Raw genomic sequence first — 12,959 nt, 5'->3', positions numbered from 1 at the left:
TGCAGGCCTGGACTAGCCCAAGCACTTGGGCCTTTTTTTATTTTATTTTCATAAAGGGCGCATAACAAGTCATTTGCCCTTTAATGATTTAAGAAAAATAGAGGCGACACATCGCCTACGTTGTTGAGGTAGATAACACGTCTCCTCTACTACCTAGATTCCAGGCACCAAAGGTCCCTGGAAAATCAGTCTGATCTATTTTAGACCAAGAAAAACTTATTTTTAACTATATTTTAACCTGAAAAAACCTTAAAATACCTTGTTAAACATATTTATAGCCTCCAATAACCCAAAAAGTATCTCTAAAATTGACAATCAACTTGAAACCAAGATTCTTTTTGGGTTCACATCCACCATTTCAGACAAGTTTAAGGGAAAAACAACACTTTGTCTAAACTTTACTCATCAAAGGAACCCATTAAAATCAAAATCACCTATTTTCACGGTTAAAATCGGTTTTAACCGAAACTTTCTCTATCTACCACAGGAATCTAGTCACTCTCTTAAACCAGGGATCAAAAAATAAGGAAAATAAAGTTTAGAACCGAAATTGAATTTTATAAATTGTTAATGACTAAAAGCTTATAATCTTAAAAGTTGGAGGACTAAAGTATATGTCTAGCCACAATTCTAGCAAAACCATCTTTTTTTGTTGTGTTTTTCATTTTAGTCTTCTCTTTTTGAATCTTGCCTTCCTTAATAAATGTACTATAATTGGTCATCAATTTGGGCCTATAAAGGTGCAATAAAAAGAAGAAGAAAAGAAGAGGAACTAAAACAAAATCATCTAATTTAAAAAAGGGTGCATATTATTGGATCATTGGATGAATTATTTTTTATAAATGATATGATTTCATTCTTTGTTTTTTTTTTTAAATACTTGGTGTTCATCTTGCTGAGATAGATTAAATTTGACATGATTACTTTTTTTATTTAAATTAAAAGCTGAGCCAAATTAGACCAAATTTAATAACTATTATTGAAACTAAAATATGATCTTTCAACTTTCGGATTTAGAGTAACTTTTGTTGGGAGTGGGGTGAGATAGAGAAAATCAAAGGATTGATAAATCACAAGGAGAGATCATAAATAGTACTACCACAAGGCACACAATACTAATTATTATACATTGCTGGGAGATAGAGAAAATCAAAGGAGTGTTAAAATCACACGGAGAGATCATAAATTAATAGAACTACCACAAGGCACAAAATACTAATTATACATATATGTTGTTCGATTAGTTTAGGAACGTCTGATGAAGGGAAATACAACGAGAAAATTATAAAATTGTCTAGAACTCTTGCAAATCAAATGAACATAAATGTCGTGGATGTCCTTAATCACCATGTTTCGTGAGAAATCAACGGTTGGACATCCAAAGATGGAGCCGTGCCATTTCTAAAATCGCCAATTGTTACTGAAGTAGTAGGTCCAGCAATTTCCCATACCCTGGGAACTTCATCCCTGATGTTTTCAAGCTCTTTACTACTTTGTTGTGCATGAAGAGCTCCTTTTGACAGCCGAATCTGCTCCAACTCTATCGCGACTTCTCTCATTGTTGGTCGTTTCCTTCCATTTAAGTTCAAGCATCTTCTTGCAAGATTAGCGACTGCGATAACTTCTTCTTCACGGTCCTGCTCCATAAGTCGTTCATCAAGAATATCAAATATCTTGTTCTCTTCCATCAAAAGAATAAAATGAGTGGCTAAACTTCTCCTGTCTTCCGGCCTTTCATAAGAAATTGGTTTTTGCCCACTCAAGAGCTCTGCAAGAACAACACCAAAACTGTAGACGTCACTTTTTCCGGTAAACTGGCTAGACTGGAAGTACTCTGGGTCCAAGTATCCAAAAGTGCCTTGAACATGAGTGGTTAGATGAGTTTGATCAATGGCGATTGATCTTGAAGTTCCGAAATCTGATACTTTTGCTCTGAACTTCTCATCTAAAATTATATTTGTAGACTTGATATCACGGTGATAAACCGGAATGGATGCTGCGGAATGAAGATAAGAAAGTGCCCTAGCAACTTCAGTAGCAATCCTTAGTCGCATTTCCCATGAAAACTCGAACTCCTCCTTCTGGTCATGAATATACTCAAAGAGATTTCCATTGGGAATGAATTCATAGACTAGCAGAGGAACCTCCGTCTCTAAACAACAACCTAGCAGCTTGACCACATTTCTATGATTGAGTTGTGAAAGGATGACGACCTCATTGATAAATTCTTCCAACTTTTCTTCATCCACTATTTTGGATTTTTTAACAGCAACGATCATTCCATCTGCTAGCATTCCTTTATAAACAGTTCCTTGGCCACCTTGACCAAGTATTCTATTATCATTAAAACGATCGGTTGCCTTTTCCAGCTCCTTGGAAGTAAATATTTTTGTTTTCTGAATGCTTCCATCACTTGAGGATAATTGTTGCTGCAGCAATAAACCACCATTTCGTTTGAAGAACTTCTTCTTCAGTTCAATGTTCTTCCTTTTTTTTACAAGTTTATATAACCGCCAAATACCAACAAGCAGCAACAACGATCCAGTGGCCGCACCTAGAACTGCCATTGCTCGCAAGAGAAAAAGAAAAAAGTTGGATACATACATGCATACGTATTATTATACGTATTTTTTTTGGGTGGAGGTAACCTTCTGCCGTATATTTTTTTTATATACTTTTTTTTTAACTCTTATATTCTTATATGCTATTGTGTATTCATATTTTTTTTCCTTATATATCCTTTCACTATTTTGAACAAAAAAGCCACAACAACCTCCAAAAGAAAATTTAATTTTAAAAAGCCTAAAACAATTACAAAAATAATAAAAAATAAGCATTAAAAGCCCACAAAACATAAGAAAATAAAAAAAAATTGAACAGTGAACAAAAAAAAACTTACTAAAATAATATAAAAAATAAAAAAAATCATGCCAACAAAGCCTCACAACTAGAAATTATATCTGTGGCAACAAAATAAGTTCCACAGGATATGGATTTTCAAAAATTTTATTAGTTACCATTTTTTAAAAAATATCTATGATCTATTTAAAATGTTTTGGTATTCTCCAGGTTTTTTCATTTCTAGGTTTTTTCTTAAATATATTTTTAATTTTTTTTCTATTTTATTGGTTTTTCATGTTTTATTAAGTTTTCAAAATTTGTTTTTTTTTAACTTTGATATATTTTAAGACTTATTTTTGTTGTTGGAGGTCTTAGGGGTATTTTCATCGACAAAAGAGTATATAAGAGAAAATATCTATATATCCGTGCATACAAAGACTGAAAATTTCTTAAAATGATTTTTTTATATAAAAAAATAACACATGGAAGAATAAATCCAATACATAAAGATAAATAAATCAATTAACCTAATTTTTTAATTAACATACCACTTTTATTTTTATTCCCACAAATAAAATCAATATATTTTTTTAAAAATAGTTTTTTTCTTCTTGAAGTGCAAATGGAGAACTTTCCAAGTCAAACATACCGAATCGATTAGTATAAAAAACACTGTTCAACAATAGCAATGTCAAACAACTCAAACACGCAAAAAAGAAAAAACCATACAAAAAATTTAAAATTTTCTCATATAAGTGGAAAAGCGTAATTATAGATAATTATACATTAAGTATCCAGTTCTTGCTATATTTAAATAATTAAAAAAAAGAAAAAAAGAAGGTGACATTAAAACAAAACAGAATTATATCGTATGCTATGATTTACAGGGAGAACCAAGGGTACTTAGAGAAGGGTAAAGATGTAAATTAATAATTAAGAAAGTACTATAACGTCATTGCCTCATTCTATCCATATTTTGGGGAGATAAAAAAGGCAGTCATGGACGTGAATTAATTTTCTCGTAGCTCCCATTCCACTCTCTCAGACAAGGGAAAATATATAATTTCTACTGTCTCCCAAACACAATTTATCCTCTAAACCAATGTTTCAGGTTCCTATAAATTAAGAAGGAGAAAAGAACTTACTCAAGAAAGTGATCTTAGCTTTGTCAAGCTCGCACTTGAACCACCCCGGCACATTCACACATTTTGCCATCCCCGAACACCAATATTCCCTGGGAATTTTGCACTCATCGATATATGATTCAGGAAATCCAATGAGCTAGTGAGTATATTCATGTGATTGCCTTGTGATTGGAGCCATTCAAAAGTCGAGCTTTTGACTACTGTTTAAGCTTCAGTACTCCATTATTATTATTTTTTATTATTAAAAATCACATTAAGCGTGTTCGAATCATACCAGTGCATCCATCAGGAAGATACGGATTGCCATCATAGCCCGAGTTGCAACTACAAATAGTTGAATTGGAATACAATGTTACTGTTCTCAAACCCCACGTACCAGAAGTTAAGTTCATAGGGGGGTCGCAATACATTGCATCAGAATTCTTTGCATCAGAATACAATGTTACACCTTCAGGGATGACAGTACCATAATACATAACCCAATCCAGGATTACTGGAACATATTGTACATCTTGCACCACCTCGGGACTTGATATATTGTTCCGGAACCATTCTCCCTCTACTATAAAACCTGCCTTGCATTGATTCCTGCCTTGATCATTAATAGGGTGCTCTGTGGTCCCCAAACTCGCGTTGAACACCTGGAGACTTGAGGGAATTGTGGTCTGGCAGCAATTGTTACCAGAACAGTAACTATTTTCTTGACCCTCTGCACTAGAACCGCAAGTTGACGTGCACCCAACAATTTCTGGCTCAATTTGGTTCAATATAGCACGATTGTTGCAGCCCATTGCGATGAAGATATTTGAGGAAGAGAAGGCGAAAGGACTTCCAGTCATATTAATGGCTAAGTTGGCACCTCTACCAGAACAGCCGGAGGAAATTATTGGACTGTTTACTCGAACCACACTGCTCCCTAATGAAATCTTGAAGACCTCCATGTTGATTCTGCTTAAGAAAGCCCTGCTGGGAGAATCCGCAGTTGTTTTGTTGCAATCAACTGAGAACCAGTCATTCATGTAACAACCTGTTCCTATTCCAAATGGAAAAGGGATGCTAATGTTTCCACAAGTCTCTGTACAATTAGGCCTCGCCATAATTAGTGCTGATACAGTTGCTATTTCAGGAACTAGAAATAGCAGGAAAAAAATTAAAGAGACACCACGAGGAATCATGCCTTCCCTTCTATTGCAGATTTAGATACTGCTGGAGATCAATAATGGAAGGATAGAGAGAGAGGGGGGAAAGATCTTTCTTTGCTCCCTATATTTGTGAGAAAAAAAATACGAATTTAGACAGAGAAGACTGCCTTAAAAGAGTAAGCGAACTGTCCAAATCATTGGAAGCAAATTCAATGAAAAGTTCTCTCTCAATCTATCTATATATATAACATGGTGGCCTTTGAAGCAATGCACCCATATTTTTAATTCGAGTATTCGTAAGATTAATTGGAGTTGGGATGTTTCTTCCCAACTTCCAAGCTTTGATTAATAATGTATAAATTCCACAAGACTATAAATTAAGATTCTCAAATTGAGTGATGGTGACTTTCGTCTAACCAATTCAAAGACGATTAGTCTAAAACTAAAGAGAATAGCGTGTAGACGACGATGCTATGAATAAAACAGGGGAAGAAAAGTCGTTTCTCTTGAGTGCATGCCAAGATCTTATTATAATGTGGAATATCTAGAAATAGTAGATAAGTACTACTTACAATGAACATATTTTTTATAGAAATTCTATATCACGGAGAAACTTAACCGAAATTTCCAAGGTGAATCTCAAACTTAAGTTATTGGACTGAGTGTTTCTGTGTGGACCCTAATCCTCCTATTTTTCTCTCCTCCTTTATTACAGCAGAAGTTGACATCGAACGACATTATTCTTTGACAAAATTAATCTAAAAACTATTGACTTGCAAAATCAGCATAATTTACACCCTCCTTTGATAAAGCATATTACATGTTTATATGTTTAATTCGCATCAAAATAGTAACAAGGGAAAGGAAAAACAGAGACAGACACATGTGTTTAATTTATAGCGATTCAGCAAACTTGATTTTTATTATACAATAACAGTAACAGCAGGAAAAATAATCCCATTACTCCATTGGTATGTCTTCTTAAATCACCATGTTTTAATATTTAGTAGTGGTTCACCATGAGATGATGGAGTCCTGCCACTGTCAAAATCACCCGTAATTGATGTCGAAGCTGCATCCCAGTCATTGCTTGCACCATTCATGAGGGTTTTTTTTCCCTTCATATTTTACAGTTTTGTTGAATATTTGGCTCTTTTTGAGACAGTCCAATTATCCTCTCCAATTCTGATGTGACTTCTCTCATTCAAGGTCGACTTTTCCCATTCAAATTCAAGCATCTTTTTGCAATATCAGCAACAAAGATGACTTCTTCGTTTTGATAGCACCCCTTAACTCTAACATCAAGAATATCAAAGAGTTATTATCTTCCATCAACATAATAAAATGCATGGCTAGACTTCTACTTTCTGTTAAGGACTTGCCCAAAATAGAAAGTGTTAAGATGCTGGCATGCAAACCCGATAAGATAAAAGGCAAGGGATATGATAAAATAAGAAATTAGACACACAAGAATTTACTTGATTCATCCAATTTGGCTACGTCCACGGGCAAGTATAGAAGGATTTTACTAAGTAATGTGGGAATTACAACCTCTCTCTAACAATAGGAGAACAACTGAAATCTCTCTCTATTACTAGGAGAAAACACCTCACTTATTCCCTCTCACAAATACCTCATAACTTTATGGGATTACTCTCTCTTCACTCTCTCTTCTTTCTCTCTATCTTGGTGTGCATTTAAGGCTTAGATTAATTGCCTATTTATAGGCAAGAGTGAGAGGATAAAGGTCATAAATTATGGAGGAATATATGCCTAACAACTCATCCTCCACCAATTATGTCAATTCATCTCCCACTCAAATCCCATCAATTATGCCACCTAATTAAATGGCTTTACATTCTCCCACTTAAGGACTTTGATGATTTAATCAAGTCTTCACACTTGATTATTTATGATTCTTCTATCCTTTATATACTTTTCATTTTCATGCTGCTTACGTTTCTGCTAGGCCATAAGAGGATTTGAACCATATATACTTATCAGTGATGACTGGTTTGGTCAAAGCATCTGCTGGGTTTTCCTTTGTGTGAACCTTCTGAACGTCCACACTTCCTTCTTCCACTACTTCGCGAACAAAGTGATACTGAACATCTATGTGTTTTGTTCTTGAATGAAACGCTAGATTCCTTGCAATATGTAGGGTACTCTGACTATCACAATACAAAAGAATCTTCTCTTGTTAATTTGTGCCCGAGTTCCTCCATAAGTTTCTTCATCCATATTGCTTCTTTACAAGCTTGTGTAGCTCCCATGTACTCAGCTTCTGTTGTGGATAAAACTACAACAGTCTGAAGTTTAGAGCCCAGCTCACAGCTCCTCCTGCAATTATGAACACATAACCTGTAGTGAATTTTCTTTTCTCAAGGTCGCTAGTAAAATCTGAATCAACATAACCTCTAACAGTAAATTCTGATCCTCCATAACATAATGCGGCATCTAAGGTACCCTTGATATATCTCAAGATCCTCTTAATAGTATTCCGATGCTCTTTACTAGGATTTGTCATGTATCGACTAACTGCTCTCATTGCTTGTGCAATGTCTAGTCTTATACATATCATGGCAAACATTAAACTTCTCACTGCTGATGCATACGGTACTCGAGACATCTCCATCCTCCCTGTTTCATTGCTAGGAGTTATACTTGAGGATAATTTAAAGTTAATAGGAAGTGGGGTAGAAATTGGCTTACAATCTTGCATGTTGAAGCGTTGCAAGATTTTCTTCAAATAATTCTTCTAAGAAAGCCAAATCTTCCTCTTACTTCTGTCTCGGTGAATTTGCATCCCTAGAATCTTGTTTGTTGGTCCCAAGTCTTTCATATCAAACTCCCTAGCCAACTGTGCCTTTAATTCTTGGACTCGATCTTTGTTGGGGCCTATTACCAACATTTCATCCACATACAACAACAAAATGATGAAAGCATCATCTTCTTCAAACCTCTTGTAATACGTACAATGGTCTGAACTGAGTCTGTTGTACCTAAGGCTAATTATGAAGGAATCAAATCTCTTGTACCAACACCTCGGTGCCTGTTTGAGACCGTATAAAGATTTGTTCAACCTGCAAACGAAGTTCTCCTTGCCTATTTTAGCAAAACCCTCTGGTTGGAGCATATAAATTTCTTCTTCAAGTTCTCCATGAAGAAATGCAATTTTCACATCTAACTGCTCTAAGTGAAGATCAAATATAGCACACATCGCCAAGACTACTCTGATTGTAGTAAGTCGTACCACCGGGGAAAATATCCCATTGAAGTCTATTTCTTCTTTCTGAGCATATCCTTTCACCACCAATCTTGCATGATACCGCTCCACTTGATCATTGTCATCACTCTTTATCTTATAAACCCATTTATTACCAATGGCCTTTCTTCCTTGTGATAGCTGAACAAGATCCCAAGTGTTATTCTTGTGCAGAGCTTCAATCTCCTCTTGCATTGCTATCATCCACATAGATACCTCTTTGCTTTTGATAACCTCATGGAAAGTTGATGGCTCTCCATCCTCTGTTAGAAGATAGTATGCAATGTTGCTCTCAGTAACATATTTTGAATGCCAAGCCAATGGTCTTCTTTCACGAGTTGACCGTCGAACTTCAGGAGTTTTGGACTCTATTTCTTCTTGTTCTTGTTCTTGTTCTTCATGCTCTGGTGCAGCTTCAGAAGAAGTATCATTCTGAGTATTTTCCATCTGGATTGCTGTAGTCTCCTTTAAAATGCTATTATGTTCTTCCATTTGCATTTTATCTTCTACAAATATAACATCTTTGTTGATGACTACCTTGTGGGCAATGAGATCCCACAAGCGATACCCCTTAACTCCATCAGCATATCCCAAGAATACATATTTTCTGGATTTTGAATCCAGCTTGCTAACTTCTTGAGTATTGTACATCACGTACACATGACTTCCAAATATATGCAATCGAGAATAATCAGCTGGCTTTCCAGTCCACATCTCCATCAGTGTCTTCAACTCAATTGCAGTTGATGGAGATTGATTTATCACATAACATGCGGTATTGACTGCTTCTGCCCAGAATGGCTTTCCTAGACCTGCAGCCTTCAACATTACTCTTGTTCTTTCCAATAGAGTTATGTTCATCCGCTCTGCCACTCCATTTTGTTGTGGAGTGTATGTCGTTGTGAACTGCCTTTTGATATATTTATGTTGACAGAAGTTATCAAATTCATCCCTAGTATATTCTCCTCCATTGTCAATCCTCAAACACTTGATCTTCTTTTCAGATTCAAGTTCTACCCGCGCTTTGAAAGTTTTAAAGACTGCGAGCACATCTGCCTTCCTTCTAATTGGATACACCCAACATCTCCTGGAGAAGTCATCTATAAATGATACAAAGTATCTTGCTCCTCCCAAGGATACAACCGGTGGTTGCCAAACATCAGAATGAATCAAGTCTAAGATGCATTTGCTCTTAGTTGTTGATGTGTCGAACTTCAACCTGTGCTGTTTACTTGTAACACAATGCTCACAAAAGGGTAAAGTAACCTTTGTAAACCCAGGGAGTAACTTCTTATCAGAGAGAACTTTCAAACCTTTCTCTGACATGTGGCCTAGTTTTTTATGCCACATCATCGTCTTCTCTTCCGCAGGACTGGCTGATGCGATTGACGCTTTTGCCTCATGATGTGTTTCTCACATTAATACAAACATATTTGCAACTGTCTTTCTTGCTTTTAAAACCACCAGCGCTCCTTTGATAATTTTCATGATTCCATCGTCTGTTCGAATCTTACAGCCAAGACTATCAAATTGTCCTACGGATAAAAGATTCTTCTTTAAGTCTTTCACATGTCGCACTCCTGAAATAGTGCGAATTGAGCTATCATACATCTTCAATTTGATGTGCCAATGCCAGCAATCTCTAGCAGGGTTGACAGTTGCATTGCATTCTATGGCGAACCATTCATTCATGTAGCAATCTTTTCGTATTCCAAAGGGGTATGGAATGTTGATGTCTCCACAACGATCTGGACAACCAGACCTTGCGATCGGTGCTGCTGTTGCTACTATTTGAAACATTAGCATCATCAACATCAATTGAAACACCAATTTCCAAACCATTTCCCCCCCTTTTTTTTTCTTTTCTTTTTGAAAGTTTTGATTCCAAATCGATCCTAAATAAGTTCATATATCCCTGTAAAGCAAGAATTGAGATGTTTCTTTGTACCTTCTTGGTGACTCACCGGGTCAAACCAGCTAGTATAATTAAAGAATAAACACCGGTGGAAAGTAGATTTTCAGTAGCATGTAGTTGAAAAGTCGTCTAGTTACTTGATCTCCAGAGATCGGTTCAAATTGAATTTTTCAAGGAAGTAATGAATATAAAATTCGTGTTCAGTACTGTTAGCTAGTCAATTGTACAGTTCGGAGAGTCACTAGTCAATTTTCATATGGTTTTGATTATTTTTTTTTATTTTGTTTACAAATGAGAGATTCGAGCTTGAAATTTTTAGAAAAAATAAACACTTCCATTAGCTGAGTTACAGTAAAACTCTTTCAAGTTTATTTTTTTTACCATTGGTTTTTTTTTTCTTTGTTCAGCTGCTGCAAAGAAGAAGAGAAGAAAGATTGCAATTGTTTTCGAAGTCGAAACGAGATAAATTCCAGAATCATAGAAATTTAAAACTTCAAGAAGATGGTTATCTTTTGGAAATCGAATTCCTATGCGTTGAAGGATTTTTCTTGTTAATTGAAATTAAGACCATTTAGACAATATAATCCAATTGAAAGACTTTCTAGCAGCTTTGAGATCCACCAATATTCCAAATAAAACACTTGTCATTAGAAAATAGAGGGTGCAAGGACAGTAATCAACCATTTGAAAAGTCTAGCACTTGTATTATACTGTATGTCTAGGAGGCCAAGCTGTCATGGCTGAAAAAACAATTAGGGTTCCAGGAATGGTTGCTTCTCTACTCGGCCTATGAAGTGTGCTTGGGCTTAACACTAGGGACGCAGTCTACTGTGTTAACTATGGGCCCTATGCTTCCTAGGAGGTTTACAGGGTACCAGCACCCCTATTCACCGATTTTGGTAACGAGAAAACAAGAAGAAGAAGAAGAAGAAATCAGAGGCTTGCCTATCATGGCTATAGAAAGTGTATTGATCTCGCTATCTATTCGACCCGCCCAATTCTTGACCTGGGCTAGGCTGAGTTATGAGCCAGATGGGATATGATGACTATGGTATTAACCATGAGCCCAAAGCTTTCTAGGAGGTTTACAGGGTGCCCGTGCCCCTTACCAGAACAACGACAACAAGAAAGAAGAAGAAGAAGAAGAAGAAGAGCTCAGAGGGTATCTAATGGCTATATAAAGTTTATTGATCTCGTAATTGAAATACCCTCGTACATCCAATTTCAAGGTGAAGGTTGCCCTCATAGCTCCCAAGTCACGAACATTCGGATCGAAAAGATTGATTGTAGCATGCATGCGCTGCAACAGCATAGTGCCCACTGTGTTTTCATCAATTAAATCAGCAAAATTGCTCTTATTGTCTGCATTTGAGCCATATGAATATTTTTTATTGTTTGAATTGATCCTTGTTATGGTAAAGATTGTTAAAAAATGTCAAAGAGATCAGTCAAAAACCTAACTCAAACAACTAATGAGCCTTCAATCCAAGAATGGGTGTGGGATTTGCCTTTTCAGCTTTTAAGCCTAAAAGCTGATTCAAACCCCGTAACAAAATACCGGTTGTAAGGTCCTGAAAGTTGGTTTCTTTTCCCTCGTATTATTTGCAGCCTTCATTTCAGCAATTTCCTTATCTGAACATTTTTTTTTTAAAAAAAAAACCACCATTAACAGTAACAGCCATGTACACCACTGTCATTTGTTGGGAATTCCGGTGATGTACTGATAGTTGCTCATCGGAAGCTAAGCACACTGAGACAATATTTTACGTGGTTCGGCAAAACCGCCTACATCCACGGGAGAGAGTCTATATTATTTAGGGATAGAGAAAGGATACAATAAATACATGGAGGAAGATCACTCAACTCTCAGCTCACACACTCTGCTGCATATGGCAGCAGGGCTGCTGCCCATGGCAGCAGCTCCTCTTTCTCTTCACTTCATGTTTTCCCTCACTCTCACAACTCTCTCAATTTTGCTCTCACATAATGCCTCTATATATAGGCATTTCATGGCAGCTCTTCTTGCTTTGTTGTCAACATTGGTGGCTGCCAAACTCCAGCTCATTCAACAATGGTGGCTGCCAATAGTCAATGGTTGGTGCCAACCATTTGCTGCACATGCAATGGCAACCAAACCTAACAATCACCCCCTTTGCCATTCATGTGGGGCAACTGTCCTCTTGCTTCTTCAGCACAGGCTTGCATCTTGCAGCTCTTCCAAGCTTACCATTCTGAGAGCGTCTGTGGTCGAGTTTACAGGTACTCGCTAAACCTTTCAATCATCAGAGTTACCAAAGCACACCTTTTCTCACACAAAAGGATCACTACAATCAGATAGTCTCTCACATCACATCTGAAGAGTGTTAACGCTTGTCTCTGGAACACAACATTCCCCTTCGAGCGTATCAACCATGCTCGGTCCGGAATGATTCATCAAGCCTTACATAAAGGCTTACAACACCCCCTCAAACGGAAATTTCTTTTTCCAAGTGCGACAGTCATTATCTGAGTATCTCAATATGATCACGAGCTCACCACTCTTCCAAGAGTCTACTCATCCAGGAGTTGCGCCTGCCCTCTGTTCCACCCTAGGAACCACGCCTTACTTCTCCGTGAGTCTCTCGCTCTTAGTCGTAAGAGTCCAGGTAGCT

General features: G+C 36.7%; 2 protein-coding genes across 2 annotated transcripts in view; both read right to left on the bottom strand.

The window, feature by feature from the left end:
• Positions 1-1,158: 1,158 nt before the first annotated feature.
• LOC133689658 (wall-associated receptor kinase-like 22) overlaps positions 1,159-12,959 on the bottom strand; it is a 60,560-nt gene continuing 48,759 nt past the window's right edge. The window contains exon 3 of the mRNA XM_062109626.1: positions 1,159-2,560. Within this exon, the coding sequence (XP_061965610.1) occupies positions 1,344-2,560 (1,217 nt within the window). The 3' untranslated portion in view covers positions 1,159-1,343. The remainder of the gene's footprint in view (positions 2,561-12,959) is intronic.
• On the bottom strand, positions 4,057-5,589 carry LOC133689676 (wall-associated receptor kinase-like 8). The gene has a single exon (XM_062109651.1). It carries the CDS (start codon positions 5,159-5,161, stop codon positions 4,235-4,237), a length of 927 nt encoding a protein of 308 aa, XP_061965635.1. The 5' UTR covers positions 5,162-5,589; the 3' UTR covers positions 4,057-4,234.

This window comes from Populus nigra, chromosome 1, assembly GCF_951802175.1.
Source record: "Populus nigra chromosome 1, ddPopNigr1.1, whole genome shotgun sequence".
Taxonomy (NCBI): Eukaryota; Viridiplantae; Streptophyta; class Magnoliopsida; order Malpighiales; family Salicaceae; genus Populus; species Populus nigra.
Note: the sequence above shows the minus strand (reverse complement) of the source record. Positions and strands in the feature narration are given on the sequence as shown.

Bases quoted from the DNA above. Each gene is read 5' to 3' on its own strand.
- LOC133689676 (XM_062109651.1), bottom strand. From the start codon at position 5,161: ATGATTCCTCGTGGTGTCTCTTTAATTTTTTTCCTGCTATTTCTAGTT.